The following is a 14,082-nucleotide window of genomic DNA, read 5'->3' on the forward strand; positions in this document are numbered from 1 at the left end:
TTACCAGTCACCCAAAGGGACATCCCCTTGGCTAAGTAGCCAGGGCACATGACCAATTGGAGGCATAGTGACAGGACCCGTCAACTGTCACATTTCAACATCCCATTTCCAACCATATTAAACCCACTGTTCCGACATCCCATTTTTCTGAAATCTCATTGTTTCAAACCTTAACCCTAACCATCAATATCTGAAGTGAAACCTCTGTGTACGATGTAGGCTACTTCTGACAACGTTGTCCCTAACCTTAACCTAACCTAACCATAACCATAACCATAACCCTTTTCAACAACATTCAGCTCAGAATCAGTTTCGTTTTGACTCAATGGATTCATCGCTGCCAGTGTGGAAATTACATCTGCAGCTGTCAGGAGAAAAACACCGATCTAAACTTGGACATTTGACCACAACTATGACCAGACTGGGTGGAGGGGGAGGAGGAGGAGGAGGAGGAGGAAGAGGAGGAGCTTGAGGACTGTATAAAACTCACCTGGACGTCTCAGTGAGATAAAAACCTCCTCCAGGTTCTGATCCATCATGTCTTCATCCAGGAAGCTGCTCTCTGCTCTGGCTCTGGTTCTGTTGGTTCTGACTGAGGACAGCAGCAGCAGCAGTGAGTCCTCCATCTAGTTTTTATCTCTGACTCCTCTGTTTCACTCTCATTACACTTTAAATCAATGTGTTTCCTTTGTCCTTGTTCGTCCACGGACCTGAGGGGCCGGGACCTCATCAACCTGCTGAACTCCCGGGTCTACCTGGCTGAGAAGATGTCGACGGCCATCAACAGCTCTGCCAACAATTTGCTTCGCATCCTTGGCTTCAGACACAGTGGAGTCAGGTCAGTAAACACATACACACACATACACACACACACACTGCATATCTGTTTGTGACTGACCCGGTGTGTTTTCCAGGGTGACACTGAGAGATGGATCCAAGTGGCTCGTCCATAAAGGAAACAAGTTTGGACAATCATCTCAAACTGTGGTGACTGATGCTCGATACATGGGTCGAGGCTGGAAGGTGAGTGACCAATCAGAGAGCAGAAAGTAGAAACAAGAATTTCAGTAAAAAGAGACAAAATAGGCAGACAGCAAGATGATCAGTGTTAGAATGTCCATTCTGGCCCAGTTGGGAATTGAACTCACATCCTCTGATGCCAAGAACCAACTCCTAATTTACTGAGCTAATTATCTCAAATGGTCTCAGGAAGTCACGACCGGGCAGCAGTTGTCAAGGCAGATTTCAATAATTGTCAAAATGTCAAAAATTCTGTTGTGAAGACAAAAATCTGATTGAAAATCTAAATTGCAGCTTGACAGCATATAAATATTGGTGATTTGTTTTTAACAATAAGTGTTTTGCTTCAGAAGAGAAGTTTAAAAATGCCATTCTAACATTGACTGCAGTTGTTCCCATGAGAGCAGAATTCAAAATTCAGTTTTTGAGAATTTAAAATATTGTAAATTGCGGCAACATTTTGTTGAAAGTTGCAAAACCGTTGCTTCGGTAGGGATTTTTGAAGTTTTTAAATTGAAATGCTTATTATGCCCCCCCCCCCCCCCCCCCCCCCCCCCCCAGGTTGAATATTGACATGGCTTGGAGTTGAGTAAATCAAACCAAACAAACTCAGCTTATCGTCAAACCCCACTACAAAACTGCACAACTTCTAAAGTCAAGAAAAGAACAACTAAAGGCCCAGACCCTCACTTTATTGTGTCCCCAGAAACACTTCCTGTTGTGTCTTTGTGTGTTTTCTGAAGCTGCAGTGAGTCGAGCCCTCAGAGCCACTGTAGTTAAGTCATGGTGACGCTGTCTGAACTGTCAGTCAACAACAACTATACAAATAAGAAAGAAAGAAAGAAAGAAAGAAAGAAAGAAAGAAAGAAAGAAAGAGGTATCAGCAGGTCTGATGTGTTTCCTGTGTTCAGGTGGAGCGCACTAAGAACTTCCGTGGCAGTCAGACGGTCTCGGACCTCATCAGGGTTGGAGGACGTCACTACAACCTGCTGAGAGACAACTGTCACCACGCCGCCAACCGCATCATGAATCTCCCATAATTCCTCTGTGAATTACATATATATAGTATATAAAGTTATTGTCATCATTATTATTATTGTTTACTCATCTGCTCATTGATTTGTCTCTCGGTCAATACTGAAGCTACTTTTTTCAACTCTTAACACAATCTATTACCAACATGCATCTGATTAAAATACTTCATAGAAATGCTCATTAAGCCACAACATTGGCAACAAGCAAACAGTCACCATTAACATACTGAAATACAAAATACCAACATAGAGCACTACATAAAGAATGTTATCTTTTAAGTCTGAATGCTTTATTTCAGATAAATCCATTTTTTCTTTTTCTTTTTACAGTATAGTGTGTATCACAGTTTACAGTTCTTGTGAAAAAATAGTTTGCTGTAGCTAAACAAAGAAAAAAAAGCAGAATCACAATATTTCAGATTTTCTCTCCCTCTTTTCTGCATTGGGCCACATGTTTCCACATGATCAACAATTGGAAATGTTACGGGCCATTTTTTTTTCATATCAGTATGTGGTATATTATCATCAACTTGGGTTAGTTCAGGTCAATTCAAATCTTAAGGATGATAGGAACTTAATTTGTGATGAGTAACAGTTTATATTCAAATAGAATAAAGATAAATAAATGCAGATGCTACAAGAGAGAAAGGCACAAACATACATTTACAGCAAATATAAAGATGTCTGGATTAGGTGTTTAGTAGTCTAATAGATGGGGTAATGAGTGATTCTTGTGGAATGTACCCTGAGAAATGTGTTCCTTGTTATTTACCCTTTTTCTGCGGGTCACGGTTTTTGGGGATACTTGACACCTTATCTATGTTTAAGTTAGCTTGGTCAAGAGGTTAAATGTCAGAAGGTATAGGTTAGATTCTGTTTTTAGATCTGGTCTTTGTCTGACCATCTTGGTCAAGACTACAGTACATCCTTCTGTTGGAGAAGGTGGAGTTTTAGAATTAGAAAACTTATAGGTTAGGGCTTTGGGCCAGTAGAGAGAGATCTCACATTGGCACCAGAGATGCTCCAGGATTCGGCTTTTTTTTTAACACTGTTCTTCTTCTTGTAAATAAACTCTTTTTGAATGCTCGCTCAATCACTTCTTTTCGTCAACGCATCAATATACCACAATTGTCAATATTTATGATATGATTTTCACTGGTCTATAGTATAGCTACACTGACTGCAATACCATTCACAATATGGGAAATAATGCATTCTGGGAAATATAGGGGAAAATATCTAATAAAAATCCTAAATGCTCTCATTAAATCCTTTTCAACAACATTCAGCTCAGAATCAGTTTCGTTTTGACTAAATTGTTTCATCTCTGCTGTGTTCACTGCCAGTATGGAAATGATATGCAGCTGTCAGGAGAAAAACACTGATCTGAACTGGGACATTTGAACATAACTGTGTCCAGACTGGGAGGAGGAGGAGAGATAAAAGTGTTTTATACATCACAGATAGTCAAGTAGTAGCTCTGAGTTTTTACTCAAACATTGCTTCATTTTTGTTGTGTTTTTGTTGTATTTTGTCATCTACTGATGGATACTTCTGTGGGGAGAGGAGCTTCCTTCATTGAAAGAGCAGCAGGTCTGGAGGATGCCTTCCTGTTCCAGATGAGATGAAGAGGTGCTTTCATTGCTTCCATGCTGCTGCTGGTGATGCAGAAACGAAGGCTTGGAAGTTGGAGATGTACTTTACATCTTCTGCTGTCAGTCATCATGGGAAATATCAAATCTCTGCCCAATGGCGCCATGTCATAATTCCGACATCCCATTATTCAGACATCCCAATGTACCTATTTTTCTGAGATCTCATTGTTTCGACATCCCATTTCCAACCATATTAAACCCACTGTTCCGAGGTCCCGAAATCTCAGTGTTTCGTACCCTAACCCTAACCATCAATATCTGAAGTGAAAACCTGTGCCCATGTATGATATAGCCTACATCAGACAACGTTATTGTCCCTAACCATAACCATAACCCTTTTCAACAACATTCAGCTCAGAATCAGTTTCGTTTTGACTAAACTGTTTCATCTCTGCTGTGTTCACTGCCAGTGTGGAAATGACATGCAGCTGTCAGGAGAAAAACACCAATCTAAACTGGGACATTTGAAGATAACTGTGTCCAGACTGGGAGGAGGAGGAGAGATAAAAGTGTTTTATAAATCACAGATATTCTAGTAGTAGTTCTGAGTTTTTACTCAAACATTGCTTCATTTTTGTTGTGTTTTTGTCGTATTTTGTCAACTACTGATGGATACTTCTGTGGGGAGAGGAGCTTCCTTCATTGAAAGAGCAGCAGGTCTGGAGGATGCCTTCCTGTTCCAGATGAGATGAAGAGGTGCTTTCATTGCTTCCATGCTGCTGCTGCTGGTGCAGAGATGAAGACTTGGAAGTTGGAGATGTACTTTACATCTTCTGCTGTCAGTCATCATGGAAAATATCAAATCTCTGCCAAATGGCGCCATGTCATAATTCCGACATCCCATTATTCAGACATTCCAATGTACCTATTTTTCTGAAATCTCAACTTCCCATTTCAAACCACATTACTGTAAACCCACTGTTCCAATGTCCCATTCTTCCAAAATCTCAATGTTTTGAACCCTAACCCAACCATCAATATCTGAAGTGAAAACCTGTGCCCATGTATGATGTACATCAGACAACGTTATTGTCCCTAACCATAACCATAATCCTTTTCAACAACATTCAGCTCAGAATCAGTTTCGTTTTGACTAAATTGTTTCATCTCTGCTGTGTTCACTGCCAGTGTGGAAATGACATGCAGCTGTCAGGAGAAAAACACTGATCTAAACTGGGACATTTGAACATAACTGTGTCCAGACTGGGAGGAGCAGCAGCTTCAGGACTGTATAAAGTCCACTTCAACGTCTCAGTGAGACAGAAACCTCCTCCAGGTTCTGATCCATCATGTCTTCATCCAGGAAGCTGCTCTCTGCTCTGGCTCTGGTTCTGCTGGTTCTGGATGTGGAGTCTTTTCTATTCAGCAGCAGCAGTGAGTCCTCTGTGTTCTTATACTCTCTGACTCCTCTGTTTCACTCTCATTACACTTTACAGTAAATCCATGTGTTTCCTTTGACAGGCAGCAGCGGGGGGGAGGTCTCAGTATCATCCACGGACCGGAGGGGCGCGGCCCTCACCGATCTGCTGAGATCCCCGGTCTACCTGGTTGAAAAGATGTGGAGGCCCAAAGCCAGCTCCAGTGGATTTGACGTTGGCTCTGGTTCAATCAACTACCCTCGAAACTATGACCCCACCAAACACAGTGGAGTCAGGTCAGTACACACACACACACACACACACACACACACACTGCACAGCTGTGTCTGACTGATCCGGTGTGTTTCCCAGGGTGACGCTGGCAGACGGATCTCAGTGGCTCATCCACAAAGGACTTTCGTACGCACGTTTTGGATCGTATCAGACTGTGGTGACTGACGCTGCAAACATGAACCCAGTCTGGGAGGTGAGTGACCAATCAGAGAGCAGGAACCACAATAATATTTATATAGCACTTTTCAAGCAAATGCACAAAGTGCTTTACAGATAAAACATCACAGCAAAAGAACAAAAACAGTAAAAAAAAAAAAAAAAAAAGAAAAACCCATGCAAAACCCCCCTCCCACAATCAATCAAAAATAGCCCATAGTCAACAGCAGTGCACCCACCAAAACAGTAAAAGCACAGATTCACAAAGGTACAATACAAATGATTTTATAAATAAGTAAGTAAAATGCGCTTGCAGTACAGGTAAAATGTTAGAATAATTAAACAAGAACAGGAAACAATTAAGAGTATTCCAACTTATAAAAGTGGGTTTTAAGACGTTGTTTAAAAACTGCAGTGGAGTCAGCTGATCTAACACTAAAAGGAAGGCTGTTCCAAAGCCGGGGGGTCAGAGCTGAAAACGCGCGGTCACCTTTTGTTTTCAGTTTGGTTTGAGGAACAACTAAAAGATTCTGATCAGCTGATCTAAGAGGCCTGGTTGGGGTATAGGGGGTTAAAAGTTCAGTAATGTATTCAGGTGCCATGAGTGGCTTTATATGTGAGTAATACAATTTTAAAATTAATTCTAAAAGTAACAGGCAACCAGTGAAATTCTGCTAAAATTGGGGTGATATGTCAGAAACTAAAAAAAAATGATGTTACTGTAATCATATCAGGTAATTTCCATAGCAAGAAAGAAAAGAAAGAAATTACTCCAGACAGATAAAATATAGGAAGAAAAAAGAAACTACTGTAGAAAGAAAGAAAGAAAGAAAGAAAGAAAGAAAGAAAGAAAGAAAGAAAGAAAGAAAGAAAGAAAGAAAGAAACTACTGCAGAAAGAAAGAAAAAAAAGAAACTACTGTAGGTAGAAAGAAAGAAAGAAAGAAAGAAAGAAAGAAAGAAAGAAAGAAAGAAAGAAAGAAAGAAAGAAAGAAAGAAAGAAAGAAAGATGTAGTGTTCTGATAATAAATAATAAATAAATTAATAATAACTCACATCAATATATTACAAAAGAAAGAAAGAGGTATCAGCGGGTGTGATGTGTTTCCTCTGTTCAGCTGGAGGAACCGAAGGAAACGAGGAACTTCTATGGGACGAGGACGGTCTCTGAGCTCATCAGGGTTGGAGGATGGATGTACGACTTTGGGACAGGCAACTGTCACTTCGCAGCCGAAAAGATAATGGCGCTTCCATAATCTCTCTGTGAGCAAACATGATGAAACATCAAGAATGAAGTTGTTCCTGTAACATTATGATGTCATTCATCACTCTCAGTCACAGTTTGTTTTGTCTGAACAGAATAAAAGGTGAAAACTCACTGCAGTGTCGTGTGGTGTTTATCCCACCAGGGGGCGACTCACTCATACAGCTCATACTATCAGTCTCACGATCATGTGACAACTATTTTACATTTTAGATTTTTAGGTTTAAAGATGATCTTAATCATCAATAACATGAACATTTAATCGTCTGTATTGGTCTCCATTTCCACTCATTTATCCATCTGCTTTATTGATTTGTCTCTCATCTGTTTGTTTTACTGAAGAAGTAATTTGAATGTTGGCTTTAAAAAAAAAATTAACAAGCCTTGGTCAATACTGAAGCTACTTTTTTGAAACTCTGCATTACTAACATGCATTTACGGTAATTAAAACAGTTATCAGAATAAGCTAATCAATCCATAACATCTCCACCTGCAACAAGCACGTCACTGTTAACACATTGAACTACAAAATACTAACAGAGAGCACTATACAGAATGTTATCAGATCAATCAGTATGTTATTATAGAAAAATATCTCAGCACTAAATTATCGTATGCCTGTGACAAGAATGAATCTGCATTCATTTGCACTAAAACAAAGGGAGTAGGCTTTTTACAGTTATTTATAGGTTAGTATGCTATTATTTTATTGGTTCAGCCCATTGAGCCCACTAAAATGAGTTGGACACCCCTGTTTTTGAACAGTTAGTACTGTTAGCATCTTTTTGAACAGCTGGTAGCATTTCAGAATGGATAATTATAGTTAGCACCATCTTCAGAACAGTTAGCATCTCTAATTTGATTAATCCTATGGCTGACACAGTGGTGGTTTTTGTGCTAATGCTAACTCTCACTCTGTACGTTACTGATGCTAACACATTTTGTTCAAAACACAATCAAAACAGAATGATGGAGAGAAAAACATTTTGCATTTCTTGAAATCCACAGAAAATCATGTCCAAAATACTGACAATAAAATGAAAATACTTCAATTGCTGATGTTGATGAGAACATGTGGAAACGCTTTTAAAAATACATGTTAGCATATGATTAACCTGAACTTTCTTGAGAAAAATAAAGGCAATTTCAACAATATTATGCCTCTTCTGGCTTCTAACTGAGTTTCACAGTTGGCAAATTAATCCCGTGGGCCAGATTGGACCCTCTGGTGGGCCATATGTTTGACATCCCTCTTCTAAAAGATGCTAACGGTTACTAACTGTTCTAAAAGGTAACTGTAGCTACTGGTTGAATACCAAGGGTTTAGTGTTTCCTAATGCTTCCTAATGAACTCGTTAGTTCTTTTAATTTATTCTACTATGTTCGGCAACCTTAGATCTTATATTCTGGGAAATATAGGAAAACTAACAATAAGACCCCAAATCCTCTCATTGAAAATCCTTTTCAACAACATTCAGCTCGCAGTTTGTTTTGTCTATCGATTCACTTCTGTTGCTGCAGCTGCCGACAAACACTGATGAAGAGGAGGAGGAGGAGGAGCAGTAGCTTCAGGACTGTATAAAGCTCACTTGGACAAAACAATAAATGTTAAAGGGATAGTTCACCCAAAATTCAAATTGCACTCATTATCTACTCACCCTCATGTCGACTAAGGACTGGGAGAAGTTTCAGAGAGTCAAATTGGACGAACCGGGAAGAGGAGCTTCCGCTACAAACAAGCTTGAAATATAGACTTATTTAATTTTTTTCGGAACAATTTCGCATTTCGGGGCTTCAATACAAGACGGACATTACATACGAGCAGCATTGAGGTAGTTGGATGTTTTTTGGTGTGTCTTTTTGTTACGAAGACAGTTGGTATCCATTTGCAACCGTTATATGGACATGCACTGCTACGCTGAGACCCCCTGTAACTCAGAGAAGCCACGGAGGACTCTGAAACTTCTCCCAGCCCTTAGTCCACATGAGGGGGAGGAGGAGATAATGAGTGCAATATGAATTTTGGGTGAACTATCCCTTTAAGGAAAAAAAAAAAAAAGCCAGGTCGGCTGGATCACTTTACTCTGAGCGTCACAAAGGGGATTGCATTGGAATCAATTGAAATCCCCAGGTTGCCCCACTCATCAAAACATGACAAAAAACGGGTACCTAATGAGTCAGACATGTGGCGATGAGGGACAGTGACCGTTCATCAGGCTGTTGACGCACTGGGAGTGAGAACGTGTTGGTCACTCAGGTTGATAGTGAAGTTGTGTAACTGAGGAAAAACCTCCTGCAGGATTCCCCCTGTTAACAGGCACAACAACACACTGATGCCAACATCTGCTCACACCTGAAGATACAAAGGTCTGAAGAGTGAAAACTACATGACCTTTGACCCCAAAATGTCCCAAAAAACTATTAAGTACATTTTCTAAAGGAGATGTTTCTCTTTTCTCCTGGAACCGATTCTGCTGCTGTGTTCAATCTCCGCGTGGAAATTACAGCTGCAGCTGCCAGGAGACAAACACACTGATGTAACCTGGGAAATTTGGAGGAGGAGGAGGAGGAGGAGCAACAGGAGGAGCAGCAGCTTCGGGACTGTATAAAACTCACCTGGACGTCTCAGTGAGACAAAAACCTCTTCCAGGTTCTGATCCATCATGTCTTCATCCAGGAAGCTGCTCTCTGCTCTGGCTCTGGCTCTGCTGGTTCTGGATGTGGAGTCTTTTCTATTCGGCAGCTTCGGCAGCAGCAGCGGCAGCAGCAGCGGCAGCAGCAGCGGCGGCATCTTCGGCAGCAGCAGCAGCGGCAGCTTCGGCAGCAGCGGCAGCATCTTCGGCAGCAGCAGCAGTGAGTCCTGCACCTTGTTAGGGCCACGGGCCATCGCACCGGGCACTATTGTTATTGTGTGGATTTTTTCCTAGTTTACCTATTCTTCTTCATCTTCCGGACGATTTTCGGTTCGCTACTACATACGATCGGTGTGCTATTATTTTTCTCGACAGTTTACGAATTTTTCGCGAGGCAAGTCGTGAAAAACTGCTCAAAATTTAGTCAATGTGAGTCAATGGGACGGGCGAAAAAAAAGAGCGAAAAAGAACAATCATTGGAGTTTTACAAACGTCTACTGCTCAGGCATACTTTCACCTAGAGACTCCATTTGAACTTTAAATAGTAGACACAAGTCATGTGTATTGGTGTATTACTCCACGTTTTGATAGGTCATATAGTTTTTGATCAATCCCTGATCAATGATCATGATCATTTTTGGAGAAATTATGAGATTATAATGGGTGTGTATTGCACGGAATGTTCGTGTCAGAGTGCGTGACATCATCGGTTAGAGTGGGAGAGATGCCAGAAAAACTCCAGGTTTTTTCTCTTTCCACACTTGGCCCGGCCACAATTTATACTCTACACACATGATTTTTTCAAAAATTTGTAGACAAACTTGTTCTGTTTCTCACCATGTGCTCAAAATATCAGAGAGACTTACAGAATTTGAATTATCAGCCTCTAAATGCGGCCATGTCTGTCTCTACTCCTCATTGACTCCAATACAAAGATTTTCTGAGAGAATGTGTCTGATCAGTTCTGTCTTGACCTTAAGATCGTGGGTTTGATTCCCATGTTGACAGAGATGGCAAAACCGGCTGTAGCTCCCGTGGCCCTCTCAAAATTTCCCAGAGGAAATTAATTTTCTAGTTTTTCTCTCTGACTCACTTGACACTTTAAATCAATGTGTTTCCTTTGGAAGGACACTCAATTCCCTCCCCATCGCACACGGACCTGAGGGGTTCAGACCTGTCCACACTGCTGGGCTCCCGTGTCACCACCGCTGAGAGAGTGTCCCGGCCCATCGGCTCCGCCGGCTCCTCCTCCTCCGCCGGCTCCTCCGCCGGCTTCGCCGGTGCCCTCGGCCGCGCCATCTCTCCACAACTTGATGCCAGCAGACACAGTGGAGTGAGGTCTGTACACACACACACACACTGCATTTTCATTTTCATTTCATTTATTAGTTTATTTCATAGGGACAGTGCACCATTAATCAACAGAGTTAAAAGAAAAACTGTCAGTGGGCCAGAGTTAGCCAACAAGGCTAGTTTTTGTCCGTTGTCCCTGGCCAGATGTTAAAGGCAACCTAAAAGCCAAAAAAAGGGGCAACAATGAAGTACTTTCAAAACACAACTTACATAACAATCTACCTAGTAAAAGCTCATAATAACAAGTAAAACAGGTAAGAAGTCTGACATACAGCATAACAAAAGCTCATGGCTGCAGACAGGGAGAAGAAGAGCGAGAGAAAGCAAGAGAGGAAAGTACAGCTAGAAACACATGCAAGTAGCACACAGAGCTAAGACATTAGCACAAACAATATCAGACATTACAAGGCAGGACACAGCTGTGTTTGACTGACCCGGTGTGTTTCCCAGAGTGACGCTGGAGGATGGGACCAAGTGGCTCGTCCACAAAGGAGACGGATATGGACGATCGTCTCAGACTGTGGTGACTGACGCTGGACACATGAGCTCAGCCTGGAGGGTAAGAAACAACACATCTGTGGAACACATCATAGTAATCATCATGGACCAGATTAAAGGCTAATGCTAAGCTAATATGATCAATAGGATCAATACCATGTGAATCATGTGATATTGACGTTGTAATAAACCAAACATACTCAGCTTACCGGTCCCTCACTTTATTGTGTCCCCAGACCGATATTGTGTCCTTAGGAACACTTCCTGTTTTGAAGGTCTGTTTTTTTAAAGAAAGAAAGAAAGAAAGAAAGAAAGAAAGAAAGAAAGAAAGAAAGAAAGAAAGAAAGAAAGAAAGAAAGAAAGAAAGAAAGAGGTATCAGCTGGTCTGATGTGTTTCCTCTTTTCAGAACGATGGGCCGACGAGGGACAGATACTTATGTAGAAAGAAAGAAAGAAAGAAAGAAAGAACGAACGAACGAAAGAAAGAAACTCCTCTAGACAGAAGAAAGAAAGAAAGAAAGAAAGAAAGAAAGAAAGAAAGAAAGAAAGAAAGAAAGAAAGAAAGAAAGAGGTATCAGCTGGTCTGATGTGTTTCCTCTTTCAGAACGATGGGCCGCCGAGGGATTTCGGGGGATCAAGGACGATCTCTGACCTCATCAACACCGGAGGAGAGACTTACCGCCTGACGAAAGACAACTGTCACCACGCCGCCGACCGCATCATGAATAGCCCATAATTCCTCTGGGAGCTACGTACGTACGGTGGCTCATCGGGGCCAAACTGAGAGATTAAAGCGAATCTCGTCCCTCAGTCACAGTTTGTTTCCTCTGAACAGAATAAAAGGTGAAAACTCACTGCAGTGTCGTGTGGTGTTTAAAAGACCTTATAGATATTTAACACAAAGATAATCAACCATCAATAACATGAACATTGAATCTGTATTTGTCACCATCTCCACTCATTAACTCATTGATTTGTCTCTCTTCTGTTTGTTTTGCTGAAGGAGCAAAGTTTACAGTTTTTTTTTTAACTGTTAACAAACATTGGTCAATACTGAGGTTACTTTTTTAGAAACTCTCAACACACTCTGCATTACCAACATGCATATAATTAAAACACTTCACACATGTCTCTAAATGGGCTCATTTATTTATTAGTTTAGTTTATTGATTGGATTGAGATCTTCTTTGATGTTGTGTAGTGGTGGCATGAAGTTGGGTTTGAATATGTCCTTTGGGTTTGTTGACATATGGATTCTGAGGTATTTGATGGATTGAGTTGCACATTTATAGGGGAAGTCCCCAACCTCAGCATCCCAGTCAATATGAGTAAGAGGCAGAATCTCAGATTCAGTCCAGTCAACTGTCAATTAGCTTACAGACTGATGGATGGGAAGTGGAGGGAGCTGTTAGATATAGTCACATGTCATCTGCATATAAGCTGATTGTGTGCCAAAGTGAAATTCTTTGAATACCTGAGATACTGTTGTTCTGTCTAATCTAAAGGCTGAGGCAAGTGGTTTTCGATGAACAGTGCAACAAGTAGTGGTGATAATGAGCATTGTGTGGTTCCTATGTTTAGGGTGAAAGATTTAGGTCTTACAGCCAGCAGGTGGAGGTGGGCGGGGCTTAGGGCCTGATCCAGGAAGTCAGAGGAGTGAAAACCATGTTAAAGAGGAACTATGCAGGATTGTTACCTTACCTGCTGCTTTTATACCTTAATGAAGCAGCTCAGACTACACAAATATACACATGGTAACATGGTAGATGATAAATAACATTATCCATCGCTCCATGGATTGATTTCTCACCGGCTTCGTTGGAAACAAATGCAGATGGAGGAGAGGAGGGTTAGAGACACACACACTACACATTATCCCTTACGTATACTAGTCTGTGACAAGAATGAATGAATGAGTTTGTTTCCTCTAAACAGAGAATAAAAGGTGAAACTCACTGCAGTGTCCTGTGGTGTTTGTCCCACCAGGGGGCGACACACTCATACAGCTCATATACTATAATCAGTCAACAATCAACAGTTTCATGATAAAGTCTGATGAAGTTACCGGTTCGTCTGTGGAGACTGAACCAACACTGAGATTTAAATCATAAAGTTTCAGTGTCGTTATGATTAAAAAGTAGAGATTTGACACAATTAAACAAAGAGATAAACATCAATAATTAATTTATCTCTGATCTGTTTGTTTTCCTTCCGAAGGAGCAAAATATAAATGTCACTTGAACACCTGCAGCCGTCCTGCTGATACTTCTTTCTTTCTTTCTTTCTTTCTTTCTTTCTTTCTTTCTTTCTTTCTTTCTTTCTTTCTTTTTATCTGTTTGGAGTAGTTTCTTTCTTTCTTTCTTTCTTTCTTTCTTTTTATCTGTTTGGAGTAGTTTCTTTCTTTCTTTTTATCTGTCTGGAGTAGTTTCTTTCTTTCTTTCTTTCTTTCTTTTTATCTGTTTGGAGTAGTTTCTTTCTTTCTTTTTATCTGTCTGGAGTAGTTTCTTTCTTTCTTTCTTTCTTTTTATCTGTTTGGAGTAGTTTCTTTCTTTCTTTCTGGAGTAGTTTCTTTCTTTCTTTCTTTCTTTCTTTCTTTTTATCTGTTTGGAGTAGTTTCTTTCTTTATTTCTTTATTTCTTTCTTTTTATCTGTCTGGAGTAGTTTCTTTCTTTCTTTCTTTCTTTTTATCTGTTTGGAGTAGTTTCTTTCTTTCTTTCTGGAGTAGTTTCTTTCTTTCTTTCTTTCTTTCTTTCTTTTTATCTGTTTGGAGTAGTTTCTTTCTTTTTATCTGTCTGGAGTAGTTTCTTTCTTTATTTCTT

At 40.5% G+C, this 14,082-nt stretch overlaps 3 protein-coding genes across 3 annotated transcripts; all 3 read left to right on the plus strand.

Moving 5' to 3' along the window:
* Nucleotides 1-677: 677 nt before the first annotated feature.
* LOC310999819 (uncharacterized protein) lies at nt 678-6,893 on the plus strand (the record flags this gene model as incomplete). Its single annotated transcript, XM_083990385.1, has 3 exons — nt 678-838; nt 915-1,023; nt 6,634-6,893. 3 exons carry the CDS (start codon nt 678-680, stop codon nt 6,769-6,771), a joined length of 408 nt encoding a protein of 135 aa, XP_083846511.1. The 3' UTR covers nt 6,772-6,893.
* Nucleotides 4,931-5,950, plus strand: LOC310999148 (uncharacterized protein; the record flags this gene model as incomplete). The annotated part of the gene is made up of 4 exons (XM_083989472.1): nt 4,931-5,083; nt 5,171-5,363; nt 5,440-5,554; nt 5,933-5,950. Exons 1-4 carry the CDS (start codon nt 4,999-5,001, stop codon nt 5,948-5,950), a joined length of 411 nt encoding a protein of 136 aa, XP_083845598.1. The 5' UTR covers nt 4,931-4,998.
* A 2,414-nt stretch (nt 6,894-9,307) lies between the features above and the next one.
* Nucleotides 9,308-12,117, plus strand: LOC310999273 (uncharacterized protein). The gene is made up of 4 exons (XM_083989608.1): nt 9,308-9,632; nt 10,540-10,750; nt 11,216-11,324; nt 11,868-12,117. Exons 1-4 carry the CDS (start codon nt 9,443-9,445, stop codon nt 11,997-11,999), a joined length of 642 nt encoding a protein of 213 aa, XP_083845734.1. The 5' UTR covers nt 9,308-9,442; the 3' UTR covers nt 12,000-12,117.
* The last annotated feature ends 1,965 nt before the right edge of the window (nt 12,118-14,082 follow it).

The sequence above is a fragment of the Trachurus trachurus genome, assembly GCF_905171665.1.
Source record: "Trachurus trachurus genome assembly, chromosome: 16".
Lineage (NCBI taxonomy): Eukaryota > Metazoa > Chordata > Actinopteri > Carangiformes > Carangidae > Trachurus > Trachurus trachurus.